This window comes from Camelus dromedarius, chromosome 17 (assembly GCF_036321535.1).
Source record: "Camelus dromedarius isolate mCamDro1 chromosome 17, mCamDro1.pat, whole genome shotgun sequence".
NCBI classification, from domain to species: domain Eukaryota; kingdom Metazoa; phylum Chordata; class Mammalia; order Artiodactyla; family Camelidae; genus Camelus; species Camelus dromedarius.
In genome coordinates this window covers 41,360,935-41,387,374 of record NC_087452.1, presented here as the reverse complement: position 1 = coordinate 41,387,374, position 26,440 = coordinate 41,360,935, and the positions used below count along the sequence as shown (strand labels likewise).

The following is a 26,440-nucleotide window of genomic DNA, read 5'->3' as shown; positions in this document are numbered from 1 at the left end:
CTGTCACTGCACTTAACAGGGCTTTATAATTGTCCATTTGTGTCCTTTTCCCTGACTCAACTTGAGTATCCTGCAAAGTAAGGATAATATTTGTGTGTCCCATGCTAGGCGTGATCAATCAACGTTTGTTGAATGAATGATTGGGTAAGTGAATGAATGAGTGATTTTCAGGTAATAGTGTGAGCAATATATTTTTTACAATTTACAAAAATACAATTTTACAAAAGCACCAAAATCCAGACCAATAATTCTTTCCTGGATCCTTCCTACAAGGTTTGAGGTGGGCAGGGCAGACTTCCCCATATTATAGAAATGAAAACCGAGTCTCATAAAGGCGATGAGCTCTGTGACTTAGGACTGGTAGGGGCAGGCTTGGAGCCCAGTTCTTGGGCGTGTGGTTTGGGGTCTTCCTGGGTCTCCAGGAGGCTGACACAGGTGTGTGGCTGCATGAACATGGGATTGGGTTTTCCTTCGGCAGCAACATGGAAGTGTGTACTGGAAGGCCGGGGCCAGCCGGGTGCTGACAAGCCTGTCACCGGACCTCCTGTTACATGAGCAGCTACAGGTAACTTTGGCCATGTCATGGGAGTCTGAGAAACTTATATGTAGATGGGGGAGAGGTGTGTGGGCCCTGAAGACTGGGGCTTTTGTGCATCCTCAAGGCCGTGGGAAGGTGGCTTGGGCAGTAGTCCTGGAGCCTGGTCGGCCCTGGCTGCCTGCAGTGGGCATCCCTGCTGTCCGGACAGAGGCTCAGGTGCTGACAGCCCTCATCTCATGGGTTCCCTCCAGCCCAGCACGACCCTGGAGAGTTCCCTGCTCAGGACTCTCCCCCTGGGGCATGATGCCTCCTGGTGATGCTGGGAAGGCAGGCTCTGGCCTCTCCTCTTCTCCCAGGCTCCACATGCCTCGCAAACACTCTCACCTGCCTATTTCTAGTGTCACTTGTTCTCAGTGCCTTGCTTTAAATTTAACCTACATTACCAAGCCATGCTTTGGGCTTGCGATACTGTTAAGATAATATACGGAGTTTGGTACCAGAGTTTTGTTAAAAGTGCTTGTTGAATTCTGTTTTAAAATTTTTGGTAAATATATAGATGTCTGTCTATATATAGATGTTTGGGGTGTTCCCGGGACACCCGGCCGAGGGGGCAGCTCAGGTGCCAGAACATTCAACCTTGAGCTTTCTGGGGAGAGACCCTGCTGGGGCGGCCTGAGGTTTGGGCACGAAGGACTTGCCCAGGGGTCTTCCCAGGTCACATTCAGGGGAGAGGCGTCAAGCCGGCTGTGATGGACAGTGTGACTGCCAGTGCCAGGTGGCCCTCAGCGTCAGCAGGTGGAGCTCACGCCTGTGCTTTTGCCCCTTCCTTCCAGGCCTGTTTCTCCATCACTGACTGCCCGGTGTGGATGGACTCCAGCACCACAGCCCAGTGCCGCCAGCTGGAGGCCGCTGTGGGCGGGGCCCAGGCTCTCAGCGGCCTCACCGGGTCTCGTGCCTATGAGGTGGGCAGCGCCCACCAGGGGCTGGGGACTGGGGCTGGTCCAGGAGGAAGGTCTGGTTGCTGACTCTGAGCCCTTCTTCCTGGGTGTCTGGGAGGACACAGCCCCTGGGGGGATCCCGTGAGGCCATGTGAATGTGGCCCCATGGAGCCAGGACTGGGCACTCTGGTCCCTGGTTCTGAGCAAGGCCAACTGTTGCCCATCAAGCAAGGGCAGGCCCTCTCTCACTGCTCCCAGGTCAGAGCTGAGGGATGAACTCAGCTGGGATGTATGTTGGGGGTGATGATGGCACCTCGGTTTCATCCTCTCTAACCTGGAGGTAAAAATAACACTTACATTTTGGGCAGTTTTGAAGCTGAAAGGAGTCAGGGCATCTAAGATACTCAGTGCAGCTCCTAGAAAAGTGAAAAAATAAGAATGCCTCTTTCCTGGCTTCAGCCACGGTCCCATCCCATCCCACGGGGTGGCTGCTGTTGGCCCAGTTGGGGTCATGTGGCCCTCCCTGGAGTGGAGGTCCAAGCCTCTACCTGGGCCACCCAAAGTAGGAAGAATGTGGGTGGGGAAATACACAAGTCCCCTGCCCGGGTACCCTTGGTCAGAGCAGACACCGTGCCGTGTGAGGAGTGAGGCTTTTATTACTAAGGGTGTTCAGCAGATACCGAGCATTTCCAGACTTGAGGCCTTTTTAAGCTTTCATTATACTGACTAATATTCAGAGCATGCTACACCAACCTCACTTTGTAGAGTTGATCATTCCATCTAGGATTTGCGTTTTTGAGAATTTGCGCTCTTTTTCCAGCGATTTACAGGAAACCAAATTGCAAAGATTTACCAGCAGAAGCCCGAGGCCTACTCACACACGGAGGTGGGTTAAATGTTCCTCTTTGATTCAAAGTCACAGTTGGATTCTTTTTGTAATACTTAGCCTTTAGCATAAATACATCTCCTGTGCATTGGCTAAAAATATTGATTAGCAGACATTCAAAATGATACATTGAGTTTGCTTTTTTCTTATTGCCAGGCTTTTTCCAAAGAGGAGGGAAAGAATGGAGCTGTGGGAAGGGGAAGTCAGGGGCTCTCCTGACCAGAAGGGTGGAGGTCAGGTCGTGATGGGAGCAAGGGGGCCAACTGAGTAGGAGGTCTGGGTGCCTGGTAGGCTCTGTCCACTCACTTTCCTGTGGTTGATGCACGATGGCTACCAGGCCCTTGGCTGGTGTGGGGTCAGGGTTTCCTTGGGAAATTTGTAAAGCTGGACCAATGTGTCTCCAGCTGTGACCCTTCAACCACAGTCTGCATTGCAGGAACCCAGGTTCATTCCTTGATCCACAGTTGCTGAAAGCCAGCACACGGTGTCCCCTGAGAAGCAGCTCAACGTCCCGGCTCGTGACTGTCATCTCTGAGTAACCAGACAATGATCAGCTTGTCTTAAACCAGAGTGTTTTTTTAAAGTTAACCTGCAGTTTATTATTTAATGATTCAAGTTTCCGGATTACTCTGCAACATGAGCTGTTAATGTCGGTTTTGGGTGGAAGGAGTGATAAAAATTCTCCAAGTTCTGTGTGTGGAACAAAGGTGGCCCAGCTGGGGACAGGAGGGATGGCATTCCCTCCCCTGGTCCAAGGGCCCATGATTCCCCTGTGGAAGCACAGACCCTCAGGCTGACGTTGGAAACCCCTTGTCAGTTCCTCCTGCTCACATTTGGGGTCTGTGGCTTCCGAGGGACCAGCTTTCACTCTACTTATTCTGAGCCCCCACGACTGTCTCTGTTGGTTCTGAGGCCTGTGACCACGCATCCCACTTCCCTTGTGACTAGATACAAAGACCACGGAAATGGAGGAAGGAAGTCAGGGCACCACACTCCCCGGCATGTGGATTCTGGAAGGAAAACCTGCTTCCTTAAGCATGGCCTTTCCATAAGGTTTTATGGCCCATCAGAAACTGCAGAGCGAAGGAGTCAGTTCTTGGTATTCCAGCCACTCAGGATGCTCTTGTGTGGGCTCCTCTCTTTCTGCCATCACTGGGATATCTTGCTCAAAGTTCCCACTTCCCTCACCGATTTAAAACTCTTGTCATCTTATGTGGGTATCAGAAGTCTTCAGTTGCTTATGGAAGTGAATCATACATCTCCCCGTGTTTCTCTCTTTTACAGAGAATTTCCTTGGTCAGTAGTTTTGCTGCTTCCCTGTTCCTTGGGTCTTACTCCCCTATTGATCACAGCGATGGTGAGTCGTCAGAGTGCAGGGTACTGGCCTATTCAGCAGGCGTGCGGGCAGCGTGAGCTTCAGCCACCCCAGTGGGCGCTGGTCTTCCAGCTCTATCATCTGTTGCCCAGAACAGAGTGTATCAGTTATCTTTTGCTGTGTAACAAGTGACCCCAGCGCATAGCAGCCAAGGACCATAAATGTTTATAATCTCACAGTTTCTGAAGGTCAGGAATCTGGAAGTGGCTTAGCTAGATGGTTCTGGTTCAGGCTCTCATGAGGTGGCAGTCAGGCTGGCAGCCAGCACTGCATGGTCATCTAAAGCCTTGACTGGGGCTGGAGGATCCACGTGGGGCCCCCCATATGAGAGCGGGACTCCCCCCAGCAAGGGACGAGCAGAAGCTGCAAAGTCTTCTACACCCTAACCTTGGGAGGGGCATACCTTACTTCTGCCCCGTTCCTGGTCACAGAGACTGACGGGCACAGGGAGAGGGGACCTCACAAGGTGCGACCACCAGGACTCGGGGATAAGCAGGGGCCATCTTGGAGCCCAGCTCCCACAGGGAGTCATTTATTGATGCTTTTGTTCACTTTTGGGGACTGCATGAGAGTGGTGAGCTTCTGGAGTCAAAACCCTGACAAGAAGAAATGCAGATGATGCCAGTGAGGAAGGAGAGCCAGTAGGAGGTTGCAGAAGGAGCTCTTGGCTGAGGCCAGACTGAAAGGATGACCAAGGAGGGAGGAGAGTGTGGAGCAAAAGCCCTGGCCTGGGAGGGCATCTTCGGGAGAGCCTTGAAATGTTTGAGTGCGGTCGTGTGCCAGACATTGTCCAAGTTTTCAGGGAGAGAAAGTAAGGTGACTAAGGAATGGTCCCCAAGCTTTGCTCCCAGCCCTCCAGCACAGAACCCAGCTCCTGGGAGCTCAGACTGTCAGAACCCTAAGCCTGTGTCCCGCTGTGTTCTCCGCACTCCCCCAGGTTGTGAAGCACTTGCTGCTGGGGAAAGTCACGCCACTGCTCCAGACTTTCCTGAGCTCACCCTCAAGTGGGCCTCCACCCTGTTCCCCTCCCTGTCCCCTCCCAAGTTACCTCCTAATTGTCCAGCCGTCTGGCCATCTCATGTGGACGAATGACCCGAGCAGTGCACGGCCCACAGTCTGCCTCCACCTGGGCTCTGGATTCTCCCCCTTCAAAGCCTGGGGAGAAGTAGATCTTTTTAGGGAAAACTTAGCTGATCTTAGCAATGAGCATTTGGACGTTTAGAGGCATCTGAGAGCTTTCCAGGAAAAGTAAGACGCGATATTGGGAAATCCCTGAGGGCTGACCCACGTAGCACCAGGGCTGCCTCTGAGCAGACACCTTGAACCCCAGGGGACACGCAGAGTCCTCATCGACGTTGCTGGGAGCTCCCTTCCCCCGGCCGGGTCTCAGAGCGGCAGGTTTCGAGGGTAACTGTGGGATTTGAGCCTCTAAGGAACATCTGGAGGAGGTAAGGCCATGTTTTTTCAAGGGCCCTGCTGGCCTCTGGTTCTCTGGTTCCAGAGGGACCCAGGGACACTGTGTACATTCCATCGGGAAAGAACTCCAGGTGTGAGTTTGCTGCGAGAGAATGATCTGCCCTTTGCCAGACTTGCACATTTTTATGAAAGAGCCCTTTTCAAGATTTCTATTTCTTGTGCCTTCCCTCCTTAGGTTCTGGAATGAATTTGTTGCGGATCCAGGACAAAGTCTGGTCGCAGGCCTGCCTTGCAGCCTGCGCACCTCATTTGGAGGAGAAGCTCGGCCCAGCGGTGCCATCCTGCTCGGTCGTGGTGGGTCCTCTGTCCAGTGATGTGGCTCATTTGAGAGCAGCTGGCAGCTACTGGGGAAGCGTGTAGTGCACGTGTGCACACACACACTCCCATTCATTTACACACGGGCATACACACAGGGGACTTTTAGTCTAGTATAAGACAAGTGTTTGACGTAAGTGAAATGTCTGGATAAGGGCCGTGCACTCAGGTACTCAGCTGTGTGTATAGATTCCTGCCTTGTGGCGATGGGGTGGGGAGGTGGACTTCGGAAAATTGCACTAAAGATTTATTAGAATAGGAAAAGACAATTGAAGGCATAAGTTCTGGGTGATTGCACACCTTAGGGAAAAATACACAGAATGTTGAAATGCTGGGGCTAGAGACCACCACTGAAGCTTGAAGCAGGCAGTAGATGGCTTATTCCGATGTGAATCCAAAATTCTGCTGGACGGAGCAAGATTTTCTTCCTAGACAACAGGAAATTCCATCATTTGTTTTAAACTTTGGAACTAAGAGAAAGGGAAAGGGGAAGAAAAGCTTTCTTTTCATAACCATGCTTTCTAAAAACTGTAGGTCTGTCCGGAAGGTGTCCCTGCCCTCTGATCCCACAGCCCCTCTTGGAGGGACCCTGAGAGCTGTAGTTCCTGGCAGTCTCCCCCCCACAGTGCCTTTTCTTGGTTTATTTTCTTTAGAGCATTGACCTCTGCACATGCGTGTCTGATTACTTTTAATCTGGTTGCTGGGCATGTGTGTAAGGCGTTATCTACTTCCATGAGTTTGTTTAATGGTTTCCTCCATTTATTTAGAAAGAAAAAAAAAAAAGAAAGTTAGATCCAGAAATTTGGAGCATACAGTGCTAGTCCACATTGGGGACTGGTTTGTTCTAGTTGCTTTGAGTCTGGAGGCAGTGGGATGACCTCACGTTCATGGTTCCAGCCCTGTGCTGGGCTCCTGGCGGTTTGTGAACAGGAGGGATGTCCCCTGGTTGCAACATGTGTGATGCGACTCTAGGCTCCACCCAGGCCTGTAACCTTGCTGTGGCCTGAGGTGTGGGCTGGACGGCTGTGCTGAGCAGGCGGGGTTTGCCTCAGCAGAGCGTACCCGCTTTCTCTCCTCAGGGGTCCATTTCTTCCTACTACGTCAGGCGCTATGGGTTTTCTTCAGGATGCAAAGTGGTGGCCTTCACTGGGGACAACCCAGGTGAGTACCTCATGGGATTTTGCCCTCCGTGTAGCCTGCCTTGATCCTTGCTTAGACATTGGAGAATGCCAGTCGCCCTCGCTGGCCTCCTGCCCCACTGCTGGCCTGAACTCTGACTTCCTGTGCCTGCCCCACCTTGGCCCCGACTCTGCCCCCAGAGCCTTGGAGGGCTGCCCCCATCAGATGAAACTGATCAGTGATTGAGGCAGACAGGCGTGGACACCCCTCCCTGACCTGCCTTTTCTGTTCCAAGCTAAAAAAATCTCAGTTCCTCCAGCCCTTCCTCTAGGACCCAATTTTCAGGCTTTGCCCCATCATTTGACCTGTAGGTATAACTTATTCCTCATCCAAACCCGTTGTCTCCTCTTCCTCCCCCTCTTCTCCTCTGGGGGTTCCTGAGATCTTTCCTGGAGGGGCTGTCAGGTCTCAAAAGAAAAGGCCAGTGGCCATACCGAGTACAACTGGACCTCACCCACCCCTGCAGCCCTTTTCCCAATCAGGGTTGCAGGATAGAGTGAAAACAAATATTGGTCAGCCAGTTAAACGTGAATTCCGAAGAATGACAAATGATTATGTAGTGTAGATATGTCCCGGGCAGTATTTGAATTTCCGACAACAACAAATGATTTTTCAGTGTAAGTGTGTCCCAGATGTTGCTTCTCTGAAGCTCAAATTTGACTTCTGAGCAGCCTCTATTTCATCTGGCATTTCAACCCTAAATCGCCATCCTCGGCAGCCATTCCTGCTCGAAGGAATTGAGTCTCAGGTCCAGGGGAGATTTGGGCTGCTGCGCGGTGGAGGAGGGGGTCTGACTTCAGCCCTCCCCTCGTTTTCACGGCCACCAGCCTCTCTGTACTTCCCTACTCCGGTTGTACAGGTGAGAAGGACGTGGACAGCAAAAATAAAAAGAGAGGCACATGTGTCTAGGGGTGGAGCTGAAGGTCTTAAAATTCATTCCTGACGATGATGCTGGTGATGACAGTCCATATTTTCTGCAGGATCTGTGTGCACTGTTGTGATCAGGAAAAAAACATTTAAGTCGGCGCCACTCCTGTTTCTGCACCACTATGAATAACACTCGTGGTGCTCCCAGGTCTGCTTTGGGGCTGAGGGCACAGTGAGGACGTCCCCACCACTCCTGTGGTTGTGCCAGTGTCCGGGCTGTGACCCCTCCCTTCTGGGACGGCCTCCACTCTGACATCTGGGGGGAACAGGCGAGGGCCTCCCTGTTCTTGAGCAGTTTCTGTGGAACATCACACAGAGCCCTGTTGTCAAGGCACAAACACGAACACAACAGGACCCCGCCCTCCCCCGTGTTCCTGGCCGAGATGAAGTGGAGACAGGCTGGTGGACAGTGGCCTGATTTGAGGGGCAGCTCCCAGTTCCCGACAGCTGTAAGAGTTGGGGGGTGTCCAGTCTCCCTCAGAAAAGACCAGAACGGTCGGTGCACAAGCACTAATTCAGGACAGTTCTACACTTAGTGGGCCATGTTTGTTTTCCTTTCAAAATGAAAATACCTTCATCAAGTCTCATTAGAAGACTGCATATTCTTACACCTACTCTATTATAACTAGAAGAGTGTCAGGGAGAATCACGGTCCTGCTTTTTAACCCCTGAAGTGTGAGCTTCTGTGCATGTTGAGAGGGAACGGCAGGGAAGCAGCCTCCTAATCTTTCCTTTTGGACTGTGGTTTCAGGCTGTTGAAGATACCAGATAGCCTTCAGCCAGTCCCACCCTAAGTCTGACCTTCAGTTTGTTGCTGTCTTAAATAATGCATTCGTATTACGCTTTTTTTTCTTATTCACAAAGGATATCTTCTCATTGCCGACAAAAATTTTAAATACTGACGACCCAAAGGAAGGATGTAAAAATCATCCGCAATCCTTTAACCCAGAGATAACACCGTTACAATTTTGAGGGCTGCCCTTCCAACCTTCTTTTTCTATGCCCATAAATAAACATATTTTATTTGAACAAACCAGGGCAATTTTTTTATGCAACATCCCTAGTTGTTGTCTAAAGTTTCGTTGTTCTGGCATTTACCTTGTCCGTCTCCCTTGGATGGAGGTGGCAGATGGAGGTAGGCATGGCTTCCAGAGTTTAGACAGTGCAAACGTTATCTTGTCCCTTGTCCCTGAGGGACAAGCTCTTGGAGGTAGGATTCCTGAATCCAAGGCTCCGACACACCCTGCTGATTGTACCTCAGGAGCAATGTGTGAGGACACCTGTTCCAACCCATGTTTCTCATTTATTCATTCATTCATTCACTCATCGTTTACTGAGCACCTGCTCCATGGCAGGCCTTCTTTCAGTTCCGGGGTGTATCAGTGAGCAAGGCAGGTGAGCATTGCTGTCGTGGGCCTCACATAAGGGGGACAGTCAACAAAACCTTGCCCCTTTCCATACCGCTGTGGTAGGGGAGAGCCCCTCCCTCCTGCCTTGCCGTGGTCTTCCTCTGCCATTTGTGTCCTGGTGTCTTGACTTGGCCCCCTTGGTTCTGTGTGCTCCTGGGAGCGCCTGACGGTGGGTGGGGAGTTTGGACCCCTTTAGATGAGGTTTCCCAGCCCAAGTCAGAGGCCCTGATTACAGAGACTCCCCCTGCTGGTCCTTGGGGCCTCTGGAGCCCTCAGGTCACCCTGTTCCTAACTTTACCCTAGCTTGTGGATTGGGGTGGGAGGTGGGTGCTGCGCTGCCATTCGGGGCGTGACTGGTTTGTTTTGTATCTCCCGTGTGACCTCCAGCTAACCACAGCCTCCCCTCCCATTCTCAGCGTCGCTGGCCGGCATGAGGCTGGAGGAAGGTGACATTGCGGTAAGGTGACCTCTTACACCCACAGACGGGCTCAGCTCTTTCTGCCCTGGGGATGAGGGTGCTAGGTCTTGGCAGCATCTTTGGTGCCTGTCAAGAGCTTTCAGGGTCAAAAGGCAGCTGAGGGAGGAGACAGGGAGACCCAGGCCGCAGGACCTGTCCACATCTCCTCTCTTAAAGCGCAGCTGCCTTTGCTGAGCAGACAGTCCCCTGCCTGCCTTGACAGTGGCCAGACCTGGCGAGCACAGTGGCAGAAGGGTCAGACCTCAGGCCAGAGGATTGTGAGCTCCTGAGGTGATAGACATAACGCAGGCTTTTCTGGGTTTGGTGAACCAGTCATCACCCAAACCATTAGTTAGAGGCTGTTGTGGTAAGTTCTAGAAAATCGACCGGAATCCAAGCAGCTGACTCTGGACTCATCTGGTGTGGGAGGGTCAGAAGAGGTTTCTCTGAGGAGGTGACATTTACTCCGAGGTCTGCAGCGTGAGGAGGGAAGCGGCAGGGTCAGGGCGGGTGGAGCTGGGCGGAGATGGAGGCACCTCACCTCTGCCCTTCCCTCCCCAGGTCAGCCTGGGCACCAGCGACACCCTGTTTCTCTGGCTCCAGGAGCCCACGCCCGCCCTGGAAGGCCACATCTTCTGCAGCCCAGTGGACCCCCAGCACTACATGGCGCTTCTGTGGTAGGCTGGGTGGGGAAGGCCACGTGGCGCCCCCACGGGTCATTCCACTGCAGCGGGGACCCCAGGGACTCACTGCTGAGAGCAGCGTTGGGTGGGAAGCCACCTAGGACCTGGAGTCTCTCCCAAACCCAGCTACAAGTCCCACCCCCAACAGCTGTGTCCTGTGTGGCCTGAGGCCCATCTGAGCCACACTTTGCTGGTTAAAAGAGAGTAAGAGGTTTACTTCACGGTGTTGATATGACGTGTCCGGCATGTGGTGGACCTTTGACTAATGGTAGTAAGGATGTCCTGCTTCCTGACCATTCTCAGGGTCTGCTCTGAACGCTTCAAACAGGCATTTGGGGACCCACTGGAAGCTACTGAGGAAGGTTTTTCTGGCCTCTGAGCTCCAGGAACCATTGGAGAATATGTGGGTCTGGTAAATCTAGCCAGCCCCGCTCCTGTCCAGATGGTACAATGTGCTGAAACCACGTGCCCGTCTCTCCCTGGGGCTCTTCTGTGGCGACCTCCTCTGTAAACAGCCCAAGACAAGTGTGCTTCCTGGTGACTCCCAGGGACGTGTGCTGTGCCTGACACCTGAGGAGGAACCTCAGATCCCTGTCTGTGCCCTGGCTGGGGTTGTGGTCCAGCCTGACCTGCAACCCCTCTACCTGAGACTTTTCACCAAAACCCCTGGGTCTGGTCAGCAAGCCCTGGGTCCCTCCCTCAGGGTTGTGTGCACTTCTACAGCTTTAAAAATGGCTCCCTCATGAGAGAGAAGATCCGTGATGAGTCTGCTTCCCGTTCCTGGAGCGAGTTCTCCAAGGCGCTGCAGTCCACGGAGATGGGGAACGGCGGAAACCTGGGTAGGCTGTTTGGGGGTGCCCGGGCCTGTGAAGGGGCAGCAGCTGCTGGTGGGAGGGGCAGGGCCTGCGGCCCCCTGAGTACAGGGAGAGGTGGGCCAGGGAGAAGCCAAAGGGAGCCCTGCCTGTGCCCCTTGAAGCCCCTGGTGGCATCAGACACGGCAGCCCCAGTGCCCGCTCTACCCCGGTGTGTCCCCACACGCAGCATTCTGCCCAAGACACAAGGTCCTGTCAGGAGAGGTGCCCAGCTGGGGGGCAGGCCTTCTGAGCAGGGAGGGGAAAAACCTCCCTTGGTCAAACCTGTGCTGCTGGCATTTTAGGGTTAGTGGGGCAGCTGCCTACTGGCCTGGGCTGCCAGGTGAGAGTAGGAAGAACTGCTTCTAAGAAGAGCTAGCCCAGAGTGGGGAGGGTATAGCTCAGTGGTAGAGCGCATGCTTGGCATGCACGAGGTCCTAGGTTCAATCCCCAGGACCTCCGTTAAATAAATCAATAAAGCTAAAGAAAAGCTAGCCTAGGCCTTTCCAGTTGCCCTCTGTCCTGCTGAGAGTACTCACAGGTCCCACCCAGGGGACGAGGGGCCTGGGGGACAGGGATAGAGGGCCATCTCACCCTGCTGTTTCCTAAGGCTACCTAGAACCTGATCTCCCGTTTCTGATCACTGATAGCTAATTTCTCCCTGGTCTTGTTTCAGGTTTTTATTTTGACGTAATGGAGATCACCCCTGAAATTATTGGCCGTCATAGGTTTACTGCAGAAAACCGAGAGGTACGTGCATCGTTGGTCTTAGAGCTACGTTGGCTTCATTTTTGACTATTTAACAAATGCCTATCAAATTACGCTAGTTTTAGGGACCTTATTCATTCACTCAGCTATTGATAAAACACTTAAAATTTGTTTTCTTTATTGCAGTATAGTTGATTTACAATATTGTGTTAGTTTCAAGTGTACAGAAAAGTTATTCTGTTATTTTTTTCAGATTACATTCTGTTTTAGGTTATTAGATACTGCATATAATTCTGTGTTATGCAGTAAACACTTGTTGCTTATCTATTTTATGTATAGTAGTTTGTATCTGTTAATCTCATATTCCTCATATGTCCCTCCCTCCCTCCCTCTCCCCTTTGGTAACCAGAAGTTTATTTTCTATATCAGTGAGCCTGTTTCTGTTTTGTATATGGATTCATTCGTGTTATTTTTAGATTCCACATGTAGGTGATATCATACAGTATTTGTGTTTCTCTGACTTACTTCACTAGGCATAATGTTCTCTAGGTCCATCCATGTTGCTGCAAATGGCAATATTTTATTCTTTTAAATGGTTGAGTAGTATTCCTGTGTGTGTGTGTGTGTGTGTGTGTCTGTGTGTGTGTCTGTGTGTGTACACGTACGTACGTACCACATCTTCTGTATCCATTCAGTTGTTGATGGGCACTTGGGTTGTTTCCATGTCTGGGCTGTTATAAAATAGTGCTGCTGTGAACATTGGGTTTTATGTATCTTTTTGAATTAGAATTTTCATTTCTTCTGGATATGTACCCAGGAGTGGGATTCCTGGATTGTATGGTAGCTCTATTTTCAATTTTTTAAGGAACCTCCATACTGTTTTCCATAGTGGCTGCACTGAACTACATTCCCACCAACAGTGTAGAAGGGTTCCCTTTTCTCTACACCCTCTTCAGCATTTATTATTTGTAGACTTTTTGATGATAGCCATTCTGACCAGTATGAGGTAATACCTCATTGTGGTTTTGATTTGCGTTTGTCTAATAATTAGCACTTTTGAGCATCTTTTCATGTGTCTGTTGGCCATCTATCTGTATGTCTTCTTTGGAGAAATTTCTGTTTAGGTCTTCTGCCCATTTTTTTGATTGGGTTATTTGTTTCTTTTGTTATTGAACTATATGAGCTGTTTGTATATTTTGAAAATTAAGCCCTTGTTGATTGCATCATTTGCAAATATTTTCTCCCATTCTGTGGGTTTTTCCGTTTCATTGATTTATGTCAGAGAATGTTTTGTCTATATTCTCTTGTAGGAGTTTTCTGGTGTCATGTCTTATATTTAGGTCTTTAAACTATTTTATGTTTATTTTTGTATATGGAGTGAAGAAATATTCTAATTTCATTGATTTACACGTAGGCGTCCAGCTTTTCCAACACCGCTTGCTGAAGAGACTGTCTTCTCTCCATTGTACAGTCTTGCTTCCTTTGTTGTAGATTAATTGGCCATGGGCGTGTGGGTTGATTTCTGGACTCTCTGTTCTGTTCCATTGATCTGTTTTTGTGTCAGTACTCCTCTGTTTTGATTACTGTAGCTTTGTAGTATAATCTGAAGTCTGGAAGGGTTATGCCTTTAGCTTTGTTCTTTTTCCTCAGGATTGCTTTGGCAATTCTGGGCCTTTTGTGGTTCCATATAAATTTTAGGATTATTTGTTCCAGTTCTGTGAAAAATGTCATAGGCATTTTGATAGGGATCACATTAAATCTGTAGATTGTTTTGGGTAGTATTTTAACATTAATTCCTCCAATCCAAGAGCCTGGGATAGCTTTCCATTTCTTTGAATCATTTTCAGTTTCCTTTATCATTGTTTTATATCAGCATATAGGTCATTCACCTCCTTGGTTAAGTTTATTCCTAGAGTTTTTTGTTTTTTGTTTTTTTGATGTGATTTTAAATGGGATTTTTTTTTTTTTACTTTCTTCCTGATATTTTATTATTAGTGTAAAGAAATATGACAGATTTCTGTATATTAATCTTGTATCCTGCTACTTGCTGAGTTAATTTATTGGTTCTAACAGCTTTTGTGTGGGAACTTTAGGGTTCTCTATGGAGTTTCATGTCATCTGCAAATAGTGACGGTTTTACCTCTTCCCTTCCAATTTGGATCCCTTTTACTTCTTTCTCTTGTCTGATTGCTGTGGCTGGGACTATGCTGAGTAGAAGTGATGAGAGTGGGCATCCTTGTCTTATTCCTGAATTTAGCAGGAAGGGTTTCAGATTTCACTGTTGGGTATTATGTTGGCAGTCGGTTTGTCATAATAAAACATACTTCTGATGTGCCAGGGTGCACGCTAGGTCCTGGGTTATCAGCAGGATCTAAGACAGATGTCATACTTCCTCACAAAGAGGGGCACGAGACACCAAAGGATCCTCCCCGAGCTAACGTGCGCTCCCACGGACGTCACTGAGCATCACAGAGCCTGTTTCCTTGGCGAGCCTTATACTACACCTCCCACCTCCAGACCATGAATTTCCTCCTGATTGAAAGAGCTTCTGGGACAGGAGGCACCAACATTTGCGGGCGTTTATTAGGCCCAGTTTAGTTCCAGGTGCTGTGCTGGCGGGTTTCTGTATGTTCCTGATTTCCTCTCAAAGCAACTCTGTGAATTAGTAGTATCCCCTGTACAGCTGGAGAGATTGAGGCTCAGAGAGGTGAATAAGGCGTCCGATGCACGGGGGCGTGGGTGGTGGAGGGGGATTTGGTCGATACTTGCTGCTTGGAATTGATTTTTCTGTGAGACACTTGGTTGCCAGAGTCATCGCCACGTTTTCGATTGGACCTGAGAGACATTTCTGACCCTAAAAAAACGTCTGGGGAGCTTTAGTAAGTCACTCTGCCTAGTGACTGTAGCAGTTAGGGTTGTGTTGGAGTATACGGCCGGTGCTGGCATGGCATACTGAGTGGTAGATGGAAAGCTTTATGTAAAGTGTAGGGAGTTCATCTCAGTCTCCTGATGGGGGTCAGTTTGGTTTCTGACATTCATGGAAAGAAGATATGCCTGTTCTCCTTTGTGTAAAGCTGTCTAGGTTTGTTAAGGAGAAGGTGGTTTTCTTTGTTCATTCATTCTGTCCACAGATATGTGTGAGTGGTGCCAGGCACTGGGGACACAAAGGAGAGCAAGACAGGGGGATCACTGCTCCACAGACGGAGCCCAGCGTCCGGGAGTATGTAATCAAATGAGTGCACACACGATGTGGTGTGGGATGCGGCCGAGATGGGAAGGGACGGGAGCAGGGGAAAGCAGGGGTGGGCCAGGGACTTGCCCTGGGTGGGGTAACCAGGTGGGCCTCCCTGAGGAGGTGGCCTGGAGGTGGAGACTTGAGGGATGAGAGGGACCCCACACGGGAAGTGTGGGCAAACTCCCAGCAGAGGGAGCAGTTTGAGGAACGGAAAGCAGGTGAGTGGGGTTGGAGCGGTTCCCCAGGGAGGGGGTGGCACTGTCCATCACTGGTCTCAGGAGCTGGGGGGACGGCTAGGCTGGAGCTGGTGCTGTTCGGCATTAGCTGGAAGGGTGTGCCGCAGCGTGCGTTCCCAGCACATGCCCCTGGCTCTCCCTGAGTGAGCGTCAGCTGCGGAGTCCAGGCCCTGTTGTCTGCTTTCTAACAACCCTAAGGCAGGGACCACCATCACCTCACTTTTGTTAAGAAAGACAGTGAGGCTCAGCAAGGTTTATGTAACTTATTCGAGGTCACTGAGGCTCAGCAAGATTTATGTAACTTATCCAAGGTCACAGAGCTGATCAGCAGAGACAGAACTTGAACCCTCGTCGACGTGAGACTGAGTTCTCTGATGCTCTGATTCCCCACAGTGATAAGCGCCTGAGGCTGTGAGCGCGTGCGTGCGTGCGTGCGTGCGTGCGTGTGTGTGAGTGTCTGACAGGCAAAGTTAGTTGTTCAAGAGCCCAACTGTGGATGAGCTCCAGTGGAGGCCTGAGTCGTGGGCTCCAAATCTGGGCTGTGGTTTAAAAAGACTCCACACACATACACACAGACACACACACCACACAGCAGACACACACATACAACACACACACACCATACATGCCACACACCTATACACACCCACACACACACACCCCACACCACATACACGCAGTGAGTGGACAACGAGAGTTCCTCACTCTGTGCCCACTTTCTCCTGGGGACAGGTCTCAGCATTCCCTGGGGATGTGGAGATTCGAGCACTGATCGAAGGACAGTTCATGGCCAAGAAGATTCATGCTGAGGGCCTGGGCTATCGAGTCAGTAAGTGAGCTGCTGCTGGTGGGCTGTGTTTTGGGTTGGGGGCCAAGGGTCCTGCCCATACCCTGAAGGCTTGAGACCGTTCTTGGCCATCAGGCCGGGCTTAGTGGCCACTCTGTTAAGACTCCATTACAAGGGCCTCGTGCAAGAGGGAGGTGGAGCCTGGCCCCTGTGTGTGTGTATTTGTCCCTCCGGGCAGCTGCTGCTGTCAAGAGAAAGTAGAAAACTCCTGAAGCTCGTGCTCGAGGGCTTCCTCTTGATATGTTTCTGGATAATCCAAGTTCTGTGTAGTTTATATTTTATGCTTTAGGATGCTTTAAAAATAAGCACTAGGTAAACCTTTTGGAAAACCTGTTAGGCAGCGTTGACTAAGGCTGCATACATGCCTGCCCAGCAGCCTCACCTCCCGGCGGGTGCATGACAGGGACGTGTGCACGTGTTTGCTGTAGACGGATGGGACACTGGCCGTGGCCCTGAGCTTAGCAGCCCCACGCTGGAAACAGCCCAATGTCCGTTGATGGTAGACAGGATAAATGCATCGTGGGGTGTTCAGGCGACATGATACTGCACAGAAATGAAAGTGAACCAGCCTCAGCCACCCGCAGTAAAGTGGACGAATCTCACAAATGAAAATGGTGAACAAAAGAAGACAAACCCAAAAGTACGTGTGGCAGATTCCCCAGGTGTCAAATTCAAAGGCAGACAAAGCTATCTGCTGTTGTTAGAAGTCGGGGTAGTTAGTAATTACCTTCTGGGGGGCCTGGGGTGCCTCTGGGGTGCTGGTGAGGTTCTGTTTCATGGGTTACACAGGAGTGTTTAGTTGTGAAAATGTGTCCAGCTGTCAGCTTATGCATGTATGTGTTTCAGGTTGTGTGTTGTAGTTTAAATAAACTTTTTAATAGAATGAACTCTGTAAACACTCCCACTCCTCTCCATCCCACCACTCAAAGTGTAAAAAGGTCTCCAAAGTTCTCCAAAGACTTCAAAGCTCCCTGAGAAATGAGACCTGGTGAGCAGGGCGGGGGTGTGTGTGTGTGTGTGTGTGTGTGTGCTGAGATGGGTGCGAGTGCCTGGCAGGAGGGTTTTCCGGTGGTCAGGAGGGGACACTCTGGGGAGCTCTCACCCCCAGCCCAGTCTGCAGGGAGAGGCAGTGAGGGTGGAGGGCTCCTCCTGGGCTCGGGGGCGGGGGGTGGTGGTGGTGGTTAGTGCGGTCATATCATCATCCCCAGCCTTGGAAGGGATTCTTGTGCAAAACCACATTAAGTTACCTATCCTCTTATCAAGCATAGGAGCAGAATCAAACCTGTCCTGCCAGCTCTGCTGGGTTCCCTCTCCAACAAGGTCACATGAATGAACACACTTGAACCCAGAAAGGGCTGCACAAAGGGGAGGCATCATCCTGCCCGCTGCCGTGTGGGCTGACTTCTTAGCATTTTTTCTTTTCTTTTTTTCTAATGGAGGTACTGGGGATTGAACCCAGGACCTCGTACGCGCTAGGCATGTGCTCTGCCGCTGAGCTGTGCTGCCCCCATCACATTTTCTCTTGATCAGTCATAATCTCACCTTAATAACGTCTAAGGAGAATAAAAAGGCATTTGAAGTAAGACTGATGATCATGATAATAATAGCTGCCAACATTTATTGAGCACCTACTGTGTGCCCAGCCTGGTACCTAAGTACTTTATTAATAAAAACAGTGTCTCTGGGGTATCACTCCTGCTTCACAAGTAGGAAACCAAGACTCAGAGCGTTCCATCACTTGCTAGAGGCTGGAGAGCTTCTGAACCAAGCCAGTCTGTCTGCAGACTCTGGGTTCTTAACCGCTGGGCTACATCTGCTTCTTTAAGGAATGATCATTCTTTTGATGTTTAGACACCATTACATGTGTGCACCCAGCTGGGCAGGGCTAAAGCCATGGTCCCTTTTCAGCTTGTCTCTATGTACATTTCGTTTAGGTTGACTTAAAAGAGCAATAAAGCCTTATAAGAGCAAGTCTGCAAAATAAAGAGAAGAAAACTACCTTTAGTCCCGTCCCCTCTCCCCAGCCACCTGCATCCTCTAGAAGTATTTTCTTCCAGTCTCCTTTATGACCTTATTTTCATAAAACCATAGTCCTGTTCCCTTTGTACCTACAAAGGGTACATTCAAACCCAGAAGTGTGTCAAAGCCTTCTACGTGGTGCTTTCCATCACTCCCGGCTGACTTTTCCGGCAGTCGGCAATAGAGCACATTTTGCTTTTCCAGTGTGGAATCACACCACAACATCTTCCCTCGTCCTGGATTGTTTCCTTAGCAGGCTGACATTCCTTCCCCTTTCTCCAGCCCAGGCACTCTTCTGATGGCTGGGGATGAGGGTGGGGGAGGCTGACAGGAGGCTGCAGGGGCTTACAACATTTATTTGTTTTTAAATACTTGCATAATAAAGGAACGCCTCTTCTTGTGAAAGAGTCCCGTGACACGGAATTTAGGGATCTAAGCAGATCTAAGAGATTACAGAGCTCTCTCAGTCTCTGTTTTCCCTCCCTGCCCCCAGCTTCCACAACAGCGCTTACCCAGAGTCCTTGGGGGAGGGTGGGGGTGGGGAGCAGTAGCTCTGTGTTTGAGACCTCTGCGTTTCACCAGCACCACCCAATGCTTGGCAGGTTTCTCTGTCCTGGTAGTTTATGTCCCTCTGGAGGGTTACTACGCCACCTACCTTGCATGGCAGGTACAGCAAGTCAGCACTTTAGAGCTCATCTCTCCTGGGAATTTAATTTATTTAAACTTCTTGGCTTTACAACTTTTTGATAGCATTACATAAAAATATGTTTTTGTTTGTTTGTTTAGTCTGCAGTCTTTCATTGTTAACAGCACAAGGGCTGTGCTTTCTTGACCATCTCCATTTTAACCTGAAATGGAACTGTATGTCTTTCTCTAGATGGAGGTTTATTATTTTTTATTGTGAAAAATATCATGCATACAGTAGCATATATGCTCCATACAGCTAATTGTATAGCATATTAATAAATCAAACACTTGTTCCTGAACACTCTGGTTAAGAACTAGAACATTGAAGGGTGGGTGTATAGCTCAGAGGTAGAGTGCATGCTTAGCATGCATGAGGTCCTGAGTTCAAACCCTAGTACCTCTATTAAAAAAATAATAACAAAGTAAATAAATCTAATCCCCCCAAAAAAAGAAATAGAACATTGCCAGAACCTTAGAGCCCTCCTGGGTACCCTCTTTAGTTTCATCCCCATCAACCCCCAGAGATTTGCATTATCATTCCCCTGAGGTTCTTTTCTTTTCTTTTCTTTTTTTTTTAGATTTCAATATTACTTTAATAGGTAAAAGAAAAGAGATAACTGTTTAAATATAACCCCTGAAGTTCTTTATGGTTTTGACAGTTATGAATGTATCCCCCAGATTACACTGTCTTGTTCGCCTGGGTCTGAACTTCACGGTATATGGAATTATACTGGACGTGTTCTTATGTGACTCGCTTCTATAGCTCACATTACGTTTATGAATCTGTCCGTCTCAATAGTGTATCTATTAGTTGTTAACTCTCATTGCAGGATAGCATTCCATCCACGACTATACCACAATTTATTTGTCCATTCTTCTGTCATACACACTTGGTCTTTCCTGTTCAGTTTTGTGAATAATACTGCCATGAACAAGCTTGTAAATGTCCCTGGCTGGTTTTTCTTTTTTCGTCTCTTCCTCTTAACTGGCCTTCGTAGTAAACTGACAGTTTACTGAGTACATATGCTTTTTCTAGACCTTATCATTCTGGCTAGCATAATGTTAAAATTTTTTCATCATATACCTTTAGGTAGTCCCTGCTTACACAGGTGCCCCGGCGTCACACACCATCACCTGGTGTCCTACGCCACCTGCTCCGCTCAGGTACACCGTCCTTCTGGCCCCTGAATATATTTCTACTACTTCTTTTTCTAGTAATTACCCTTAAATTTTTAACATAGGTACTAAAATTTATGGTTTTTTTAAAATCAGTATTTGGAATTTACATCCTATTCAGTCATTATACTCTCCACTCAAAAGATGTAATGTCCCCTCTCTTTTTTCTTTACCTCCCATTTTCTGGTTCCAGAAGGTTACTGATTTGTGTGCATCATACATCAGGAATTATTTAAGTTATGTATCCAGCTGGTTTATTTGATCACTACTCTTTATTATGTGACACATCTAACTCGGCTTCAGGACATCCTTGACTGGTTCTTTCATGTAGAGGTGGGGGTACTTGAGGGGCATGGTCTCTGACTGAAAATATTTTTATTTTACCTTCACACTTAAATGCTGCTTTTATTGTATGTGGAATTCTGAGTTGAAAAATCATAGTATTTCAGAACTTTGAAAATAATGTTCCATTGTTTTCTGACTTTTAGTGTTGTCAGTGAGAAGCTAGATGCCCATGTAAATGGTATTTTTTTTTTTTTGCTAGACAATCTTCTAGAACCTTCTCTGTCTTCTTAGAATTCTAAAACTTCTCCTTTGAGTGTCCTGGCATAGAAAGTGCTGAGCCTCTTATCTGCATACACCTGACTATGCAGCTTGGGGACATTTATTATATGATTTCTTTAATTATTTTTTCCTCTGTTTTCTCTGTCCTTTGTTTTTTCTTTTACTATAATCCACAGTAGACCAGTGGTTTTCAACAGGGGCTGTTTTGCCCACCCTCCCTGCCCCCAGCAGCTATTTGACGATATCTGGAGACATTTTTGTTTGTCATAGTAGCAAAGCTACTAGCATCTCATGGGGAGAGGCCAGGAATGCTAGTAAACGTCCTACAGTGTCCAGAACAACCCTCCACAGCAAAAAATTACCCAGCCCAAAACAGTACTGAGATTGAGAAACCCTATATTAACCAGGTGTTAGCCCCCTGGTCCTAATTTCACTCTGCTTTATTTCATCTTTGAATTTGTCACTATGAGCATCGATTTTGTTAACTTGTCTGTCTGTCTATTGTCTGTCACTCCCCAACTAGAGAAACAAGTTGTCTGAGGGCAAAAATCTCACCTGTCTTGTTAAACCACTTATTCCCAGTGCTTGAACCACTTCCATTGTCTTATAGGACCTGGTCTTGGGGTTCACACTCCATCATTTACACAATATCCTATTTGTCACACGCATCAGCCCTATTGAATGTGAGAGGGGACCACATGAAGGTAGGAGTATCAGGGAGCAGGGACTGTTTGGAGGTCATTTTTGGGGTCTGACAGGTATACCTGTAAAGAGAATGTTTCTGGGTTTTTTTGTTTTTTTGTTTGTTTTGAGGAGGAGGTAATTAGGTATTTACTTATTTATTTAAATGGAGGTACTGGGGATTGAACCCATCGCCTCATGCATGCTAAGCATGCACTCTACTGCTAAGCTATACCCTCCCCGCATAAATGTTCCTGTTAAGAATGATGTTTGTTGTAAATTTTGGATATATGGCCTTTATCAATTTAAGTAAGGCCCCTTCTATTCCTGGTTTGTTGAGAGATTTGGTTTTTTAATAGTTAAAAAAAAATACACACATACAAAGCCTGAGAGCTGTAAGCGGTAGGTGGGGCAGCAGCCTCACAAGCAAGTTATGTGTGCCAGGCCTGCATGGACAGAGCCCACTGTGGATCACCCTCCCCAGTCCTGTGTGACCAGCGAGAGGCATTGGCCCAACACCAGCCCTTTGTGGCTGAAGACCTCTGGAAAACAGCCTTTTTTGTCTGGAGGGAATAGTCACAGCCATTCTTTTTTTTCCCTTTTTCCTTAAAGTGCCCAAGACAAAGATTTTGGCCACGGGAGGGGCATCTCATAACAGAGACATCTTACAGGTAAGTGCTGGTAGCAGGCCCTGTGCTAGGGCCTCTTCCACGTCGAGCCAGACACTCAGTAGTAAGGACTGCCTCTGTTCCCACTCCTTCAGGGGTGGGGAGCTTACAGCTCATAGTCTCCCTGGAAGCCAGATCTGTTACTTTGCAGCTCACACAGCGAGCAGGTTCTGTCTAATACTCAGGGGAAATCCAATGTCCATCTCTACTCTCATACCAGCACTGGCCTCTGGAGTCACACAGAAAGCATTTGTCCTTCCTGGAAAACCTTCTACATCTAATGCCAGTGTTCTTGTCTTCCTCAAGTTTTCTCCCTTCTAGTTTAAACATCTCTGATTTTCCCAACCGTTCTTCTTGTAATACAGCTGCCAGACCTTGTCACTGTTTTCCTGGTGCTTCATTATGCTAGAAAGAGATGCCCCAAAGTGGAATCAACCTACAGATATCTGACAATCAGGCTGTCACATGGTGGGGCTGTCAATATCTTACTGAGACACTGAGCATTTTTGGATGTAGCCTGAGGCTGCCTTAGCTGTTTGAGTAACTGCATCAAGTGTTGACTTGTGATATACCTGTCTAACGTAAGGTTCTCTAGAAGCAGAGCCTGATATGGGAATTCTTCTGTAAGTGATTAGATGAGAGAGTGCTCCCAGGAAAAAGGGACTGAGGGATGCAGGTAGGGCAGGGGAAGAAGGGTAAGCAAGGATATGGTCTTGGCTGGAGTCAGCGTCAGCTCCATCCCCTGGGGAGATATGGAACATGAACTGTGCCCCAGACTTGGCTCCATCTTGAGGTGAGGGAGCCAACTGGCTACCCTAGGAAGAGGTGAGAATAACCTCCTGTGAGAAGCAGCCTCTGTTCAGCCAAGAGCAGTTATTTTGAGGAGGGGCAGCTGTGAGCCATTGGCAGCCAATAATCACAGCATCTGGGTGAGGGGGTCACACCAGTCCAGTAAGGGGATCCAGATGGGGCATCAACAATATCTCTGATCAACTAAGACCCCAAGTCTTTTCTATGCGAGCTCCTCTTAATACAGGCCCTGCATTCTAAATTTAGGCAGTTTATTTTAGGGACCTACGTGGAAAACTTTATTCCTGTAAAACATGCCCTTGTTAGTTTGGGCTTGTTAATATTAGTCTGAGGCCTGGCCATCTCCACCTTGATTGTTTGCTAAGCATACTTTCTAAATCTTCTTCTTTGTCTTTGACAAAATGGTTAAACAGTGCAGCGACAACCCAGAGAGCTGTAGTCCTCCACTAGAGACTTCTCCCAGGTCGTCCTGACCCTATTATCACCAGGGTGACATGGCCAAGTATACTTCCTTTAAGGCAGCAGAGGTGAGATGGAAGGTATCAGAAGACATGAGGAAGGAGATCCTGGAAAATGCATGTCAATGTCAGTGTTCCCTCTGAGGAATGAGTCACCACATTAAGAACCTCTGTCCTTTCCAGGTGCTTGCAGATGTGTTTGGTGCCCCGGTGTATGTCATAGACACCACCAACTCAGCCTGTGTGGGCTCTGCTTACCGAGCTTTCCATGGTAAGTCCATGGATGGGGGCAGATGCCTCTGGAAGCGGTTGGGGCACTGGCTGGGCTGAGGATGGTGGAAAAGGGAGGTCAAGATGTTTCCAGTTTTTAGGGACATGGGAGGCTTGGGGCCTTTAGTTTCATTTTTCTTCCCTCCCAACAGCGGAGAACCAGCCCAAATCCTCTGTTCCTTTGTTCTCTACTTAAAGTAGGAAAGAGAGCAGGGTCCTAACTAAATGAGGCCCAGTCAGAGTCAGGCTCAGCACAGGGACATAGGGAGAGGATGTAGGGCATGCTTGAGGGCATCTAAGTGTGGGTCTGGACAGCTAGTGGGCAGGAGAGGTGGATAAAATCCAGAGCTATGTTTTCAACAAGAGCAGGAAGTTGAGACGAAGACGAAGGCTTCAGAGCCAAGCAGTCCAGCACCCTGGACAGCTCCGTGGGGAAACCTTGGGTTTGATGGAGGCCTCCCTGAAACTCTGGATAATAAAGGAGTCTTCCCAGCCTCGGCACGTTCTGGAGGGAGCAGCACAGGCCCACAGGGCGATCTTCCACCCATGTGGTCCGTTTGCCCTGTCCTCTGCCTGCGCGGGCTGCTCCTCCAGCCGCTCATGTACCAAAGGGCTTTGTCTTTTCCCTCTAGCAGAGCCATTCTTCATACATTTATCCTTAACTTTTTAACCCATCTATTTAAATTTGTATTTTTTCTATCTACATTGAGAATTAATCAGGGGCCATAGCTTTCTGTTAATAATTAACCTCTTACTCTTTAGTTCCCCTCCCTCTCCATCCTATACGTCTCACCCCACCTTCTGCCACTCCTATATCAAGATCATCAGGCAATTTATTCCCAGACTGTTAACATTTTTAATCAAACTTTACATCATGTTGGCTTTTATTTCCCCTTACCTATGAGTTTGTCTGCCTTGCTTTTCTTTTCTTTTCTTTCTTTCTTTTTTAACTCCCAGAGGTTTCTTTTTCCTTCTTTGTTTCTATGCTAGTTTTGTTGGAACATACAGCCTGAATACATTTTAAAGAGGGAATTCAGTAGGTGATCATTTTCTGAGGGCTTGCATGTCCAGCAAGAGCTTTGTTTCACCCTCCCAAAGAATGCCACTTTGGCTGGGCAGAGGACTCTTAAGTTTAAAATATCTTCCTCAGAACTTTGAAAACACCGTTCCAGAAGCTTCCAGCCTTCAGTGTTGTCCATAAGGAGCTGGGTTCACTTTCGACTCCTCCTTCCACTGCAGCAGGAAAGGAAGTACCCTTCGGGGCCTCCACGGATATGCCACCCTGTGTTTCTTCCTTATTTTCCCTTTTCTGTGCCTGTTTTGTTGCCACCGGTTACCTGGGGCACTGCCCTGCTCTGCCCTCCAAAACCAAAGTCTGAGCTAGGTTCCTGCACACCAGTTCCCACCCCAAGGCACATCAGCCACTTTCCATGGACATCCATTCTCTCCACCTGGGTCCGGGGACAAAAGCCAGTCATGCAAAGCCAGTCTGGGAGTGAGTGGAGGGGGACCAGGGTCTTTGGAGTAGTCTGTCTGCCGGCCACCCCACCACCCACTGCCCCATCATGCGCCCAGCTCCAGGCTGGGATTTTCCAGCATTCGGTGAGAAAACCGGGTCTCACATCTTCCGTGGGCCCTCTTTCCCTCTGTGTGGTCCTGAGTTTCCTTTCCATCTGATACTACTCCTTAAATTGCCTGGAAATCCCTCACTGTTTCTTGCTCACCGATGACAACCTTCCCTCTTCCCAGCCCTGCCACTCATTTGCTTGGTGAGCATTTATTGAGTGCCTCCTGTATGCAGGCAGTGTACTAGGCACCAGGGCTCCAGTGCTGGCCTCTCAGAGCTTCCAGCTCAGCCAGGGAGGGACTGTAAACAAATCTGTAGCAGAAATGGTGAGATGTGCTGAGGAGGTGGATGGGATGTTTTCAGCAGCAGCATTTCAGAGGAGAAGAGAGCAGAGAATATTCCATACAGTGAAAAGGCTCTGAGGCAGAAGGAGTTGAAAGAAGCCAGCGTGGCTGGGACGCAGTAAGCGGTGGGGAGAGTGGAGCCATGTGAGGGAGGAGAGGCCGGCGGACCCTCCCTTGTGTCAGAGGTCAGGGGTTAGTTGCCTTCTGACATGCACTTCAGACAAACGAGGGCTGGCTGAGAAGAGGCCTGCGCTTGAAATTTTTCTTCTCTTTCTCTTGTTTTTTGAAAACGGTTTCATGGAGGCACAGTTTATAGAACATAAAAGTCACCCATACTGAATGTACAATTCAGTGATTTTTGCTAAATGTACTGAGTTGTACAACCTATCACCATAATCCAGTTTTAGAACATTTTATCACTCCAGAGATAAAATGCTATCTCGGGGTAATGCCTCATTTGCAACGTGCACTGATGAGAAATGAGCTTTCCCTTCTAGGCCTTGCAGCTGGAACAGGCATGCCCTTTTCAGAGGTGGTGAAATTAGCCCCAAATCCCAGGTTAGCTGCTACCCCAACCCTGGGAGCTTCTCAGGTAAGAGACCATCAGAATTTATTCATGGTATTTGTGTTGTGAAAACCAACAAGGTTCTTTTTTCCAAAAGGTAAGTTTTTCTTTGTCACTTGCGTTACAGTTGATGTGCTCAACTAAAAGAAAAGTTTGGTTTTTTTTTTTTTCTGTCAAGGAAACAGCAAAAGAAGCCAGGTTGTCAATTGAGATTCAGAGATAGTGCTGATTTTCCAGCCCCAGGGGTCAGATGGCTCACTGAGCATATTTTCTTATGCATCAGGGTGGCCCCTCCTGTTTCATTGGGTTACAGAAGCCACTGAAAGGCTCTGTCACTGAAGCACAAGACGTGCTGGATTTCTACCACTCATTTGAAGTTTGGATCTAAGACAGCTGTGCAAGTCACTCAGGCCAGGAAATCTCTATGAAGGCACATGCCACTTCTTACAGGTTGGGTTTCCCGGAAGGCAGGCCCTGAGATGTTAATTAGGATGTGGGAGACTTGTTAGGGGGTGCTCTTGGGATCTGCATCTATGGAAGGGAAACGGAGGAGGCGGACTGGGCAGTAGGG

At 48.7% G+C, this 26,440-nt stretch overlaps 1 protein-coding gene across 3 annotated transcripts in view; it reads left to right on the top strand.

The window, feature by feature from the left end:
* The window catches only part of XYLB (xylulokinase), a 46,776-nt gene that overhangs the window by 13,360 nt on the left and 6,976 nt on the right, over positions 1-26,440 (top strand). For all 3 annotated transcript variants that reach the window (XR_010384954.1, XM_031469971.2, XM_031469972.2), the window contains exons 5-18: positions 479-565; positions 1,372-1,500; positions 2,297-2,362; positions 3,647-3,719; positions 5,389-5,507; positions 6,608-6,689; positions 9,460-9,500; positions 10,062-10,177; positions 10,907-11,022; positions 11,711-11,784; positions 15,946-16,042; positions 21,800-21,858; positions 23,307-23,394; positions 25,802-25,896. Coding sequence is in view for 2 of the 3 variants with exons in the window: in XM_031469971.2 (XP_031325831.2) it covers positions 479-565; positions 1,372-1,500; positions 2,297-2,362; positions 3,647-3,719; positions 5,389-5,507; positions 6,608-6,689; positions 9,460-9,500; positions 10,062-10,177; positions 10,907-11,022; positions 11,711-11,784; positions 15,946-16,042; positions 21,800-21,858; positions 23,307-23,394; positions 25,802-25,896 (1,242 nt within the window). In the remaining variant the exon portion in view is untranslated. The remainder of the gene's footprint in view (positions 1-478; positions 566-1,371; positions 1,501-2,296; positions 2,363-3,646; positions 3,720-5,388; positions 5,508-6,607; positions 6,690-9,459; positions 9,501-10,061; positions 10,178-10,906; positions 11,023-11,710; positions 11,785-15,945; positions 16,043-21,799; positions 21,859-23,306; positions 23,395-25,801; positions 25,897-26,440) is intronic.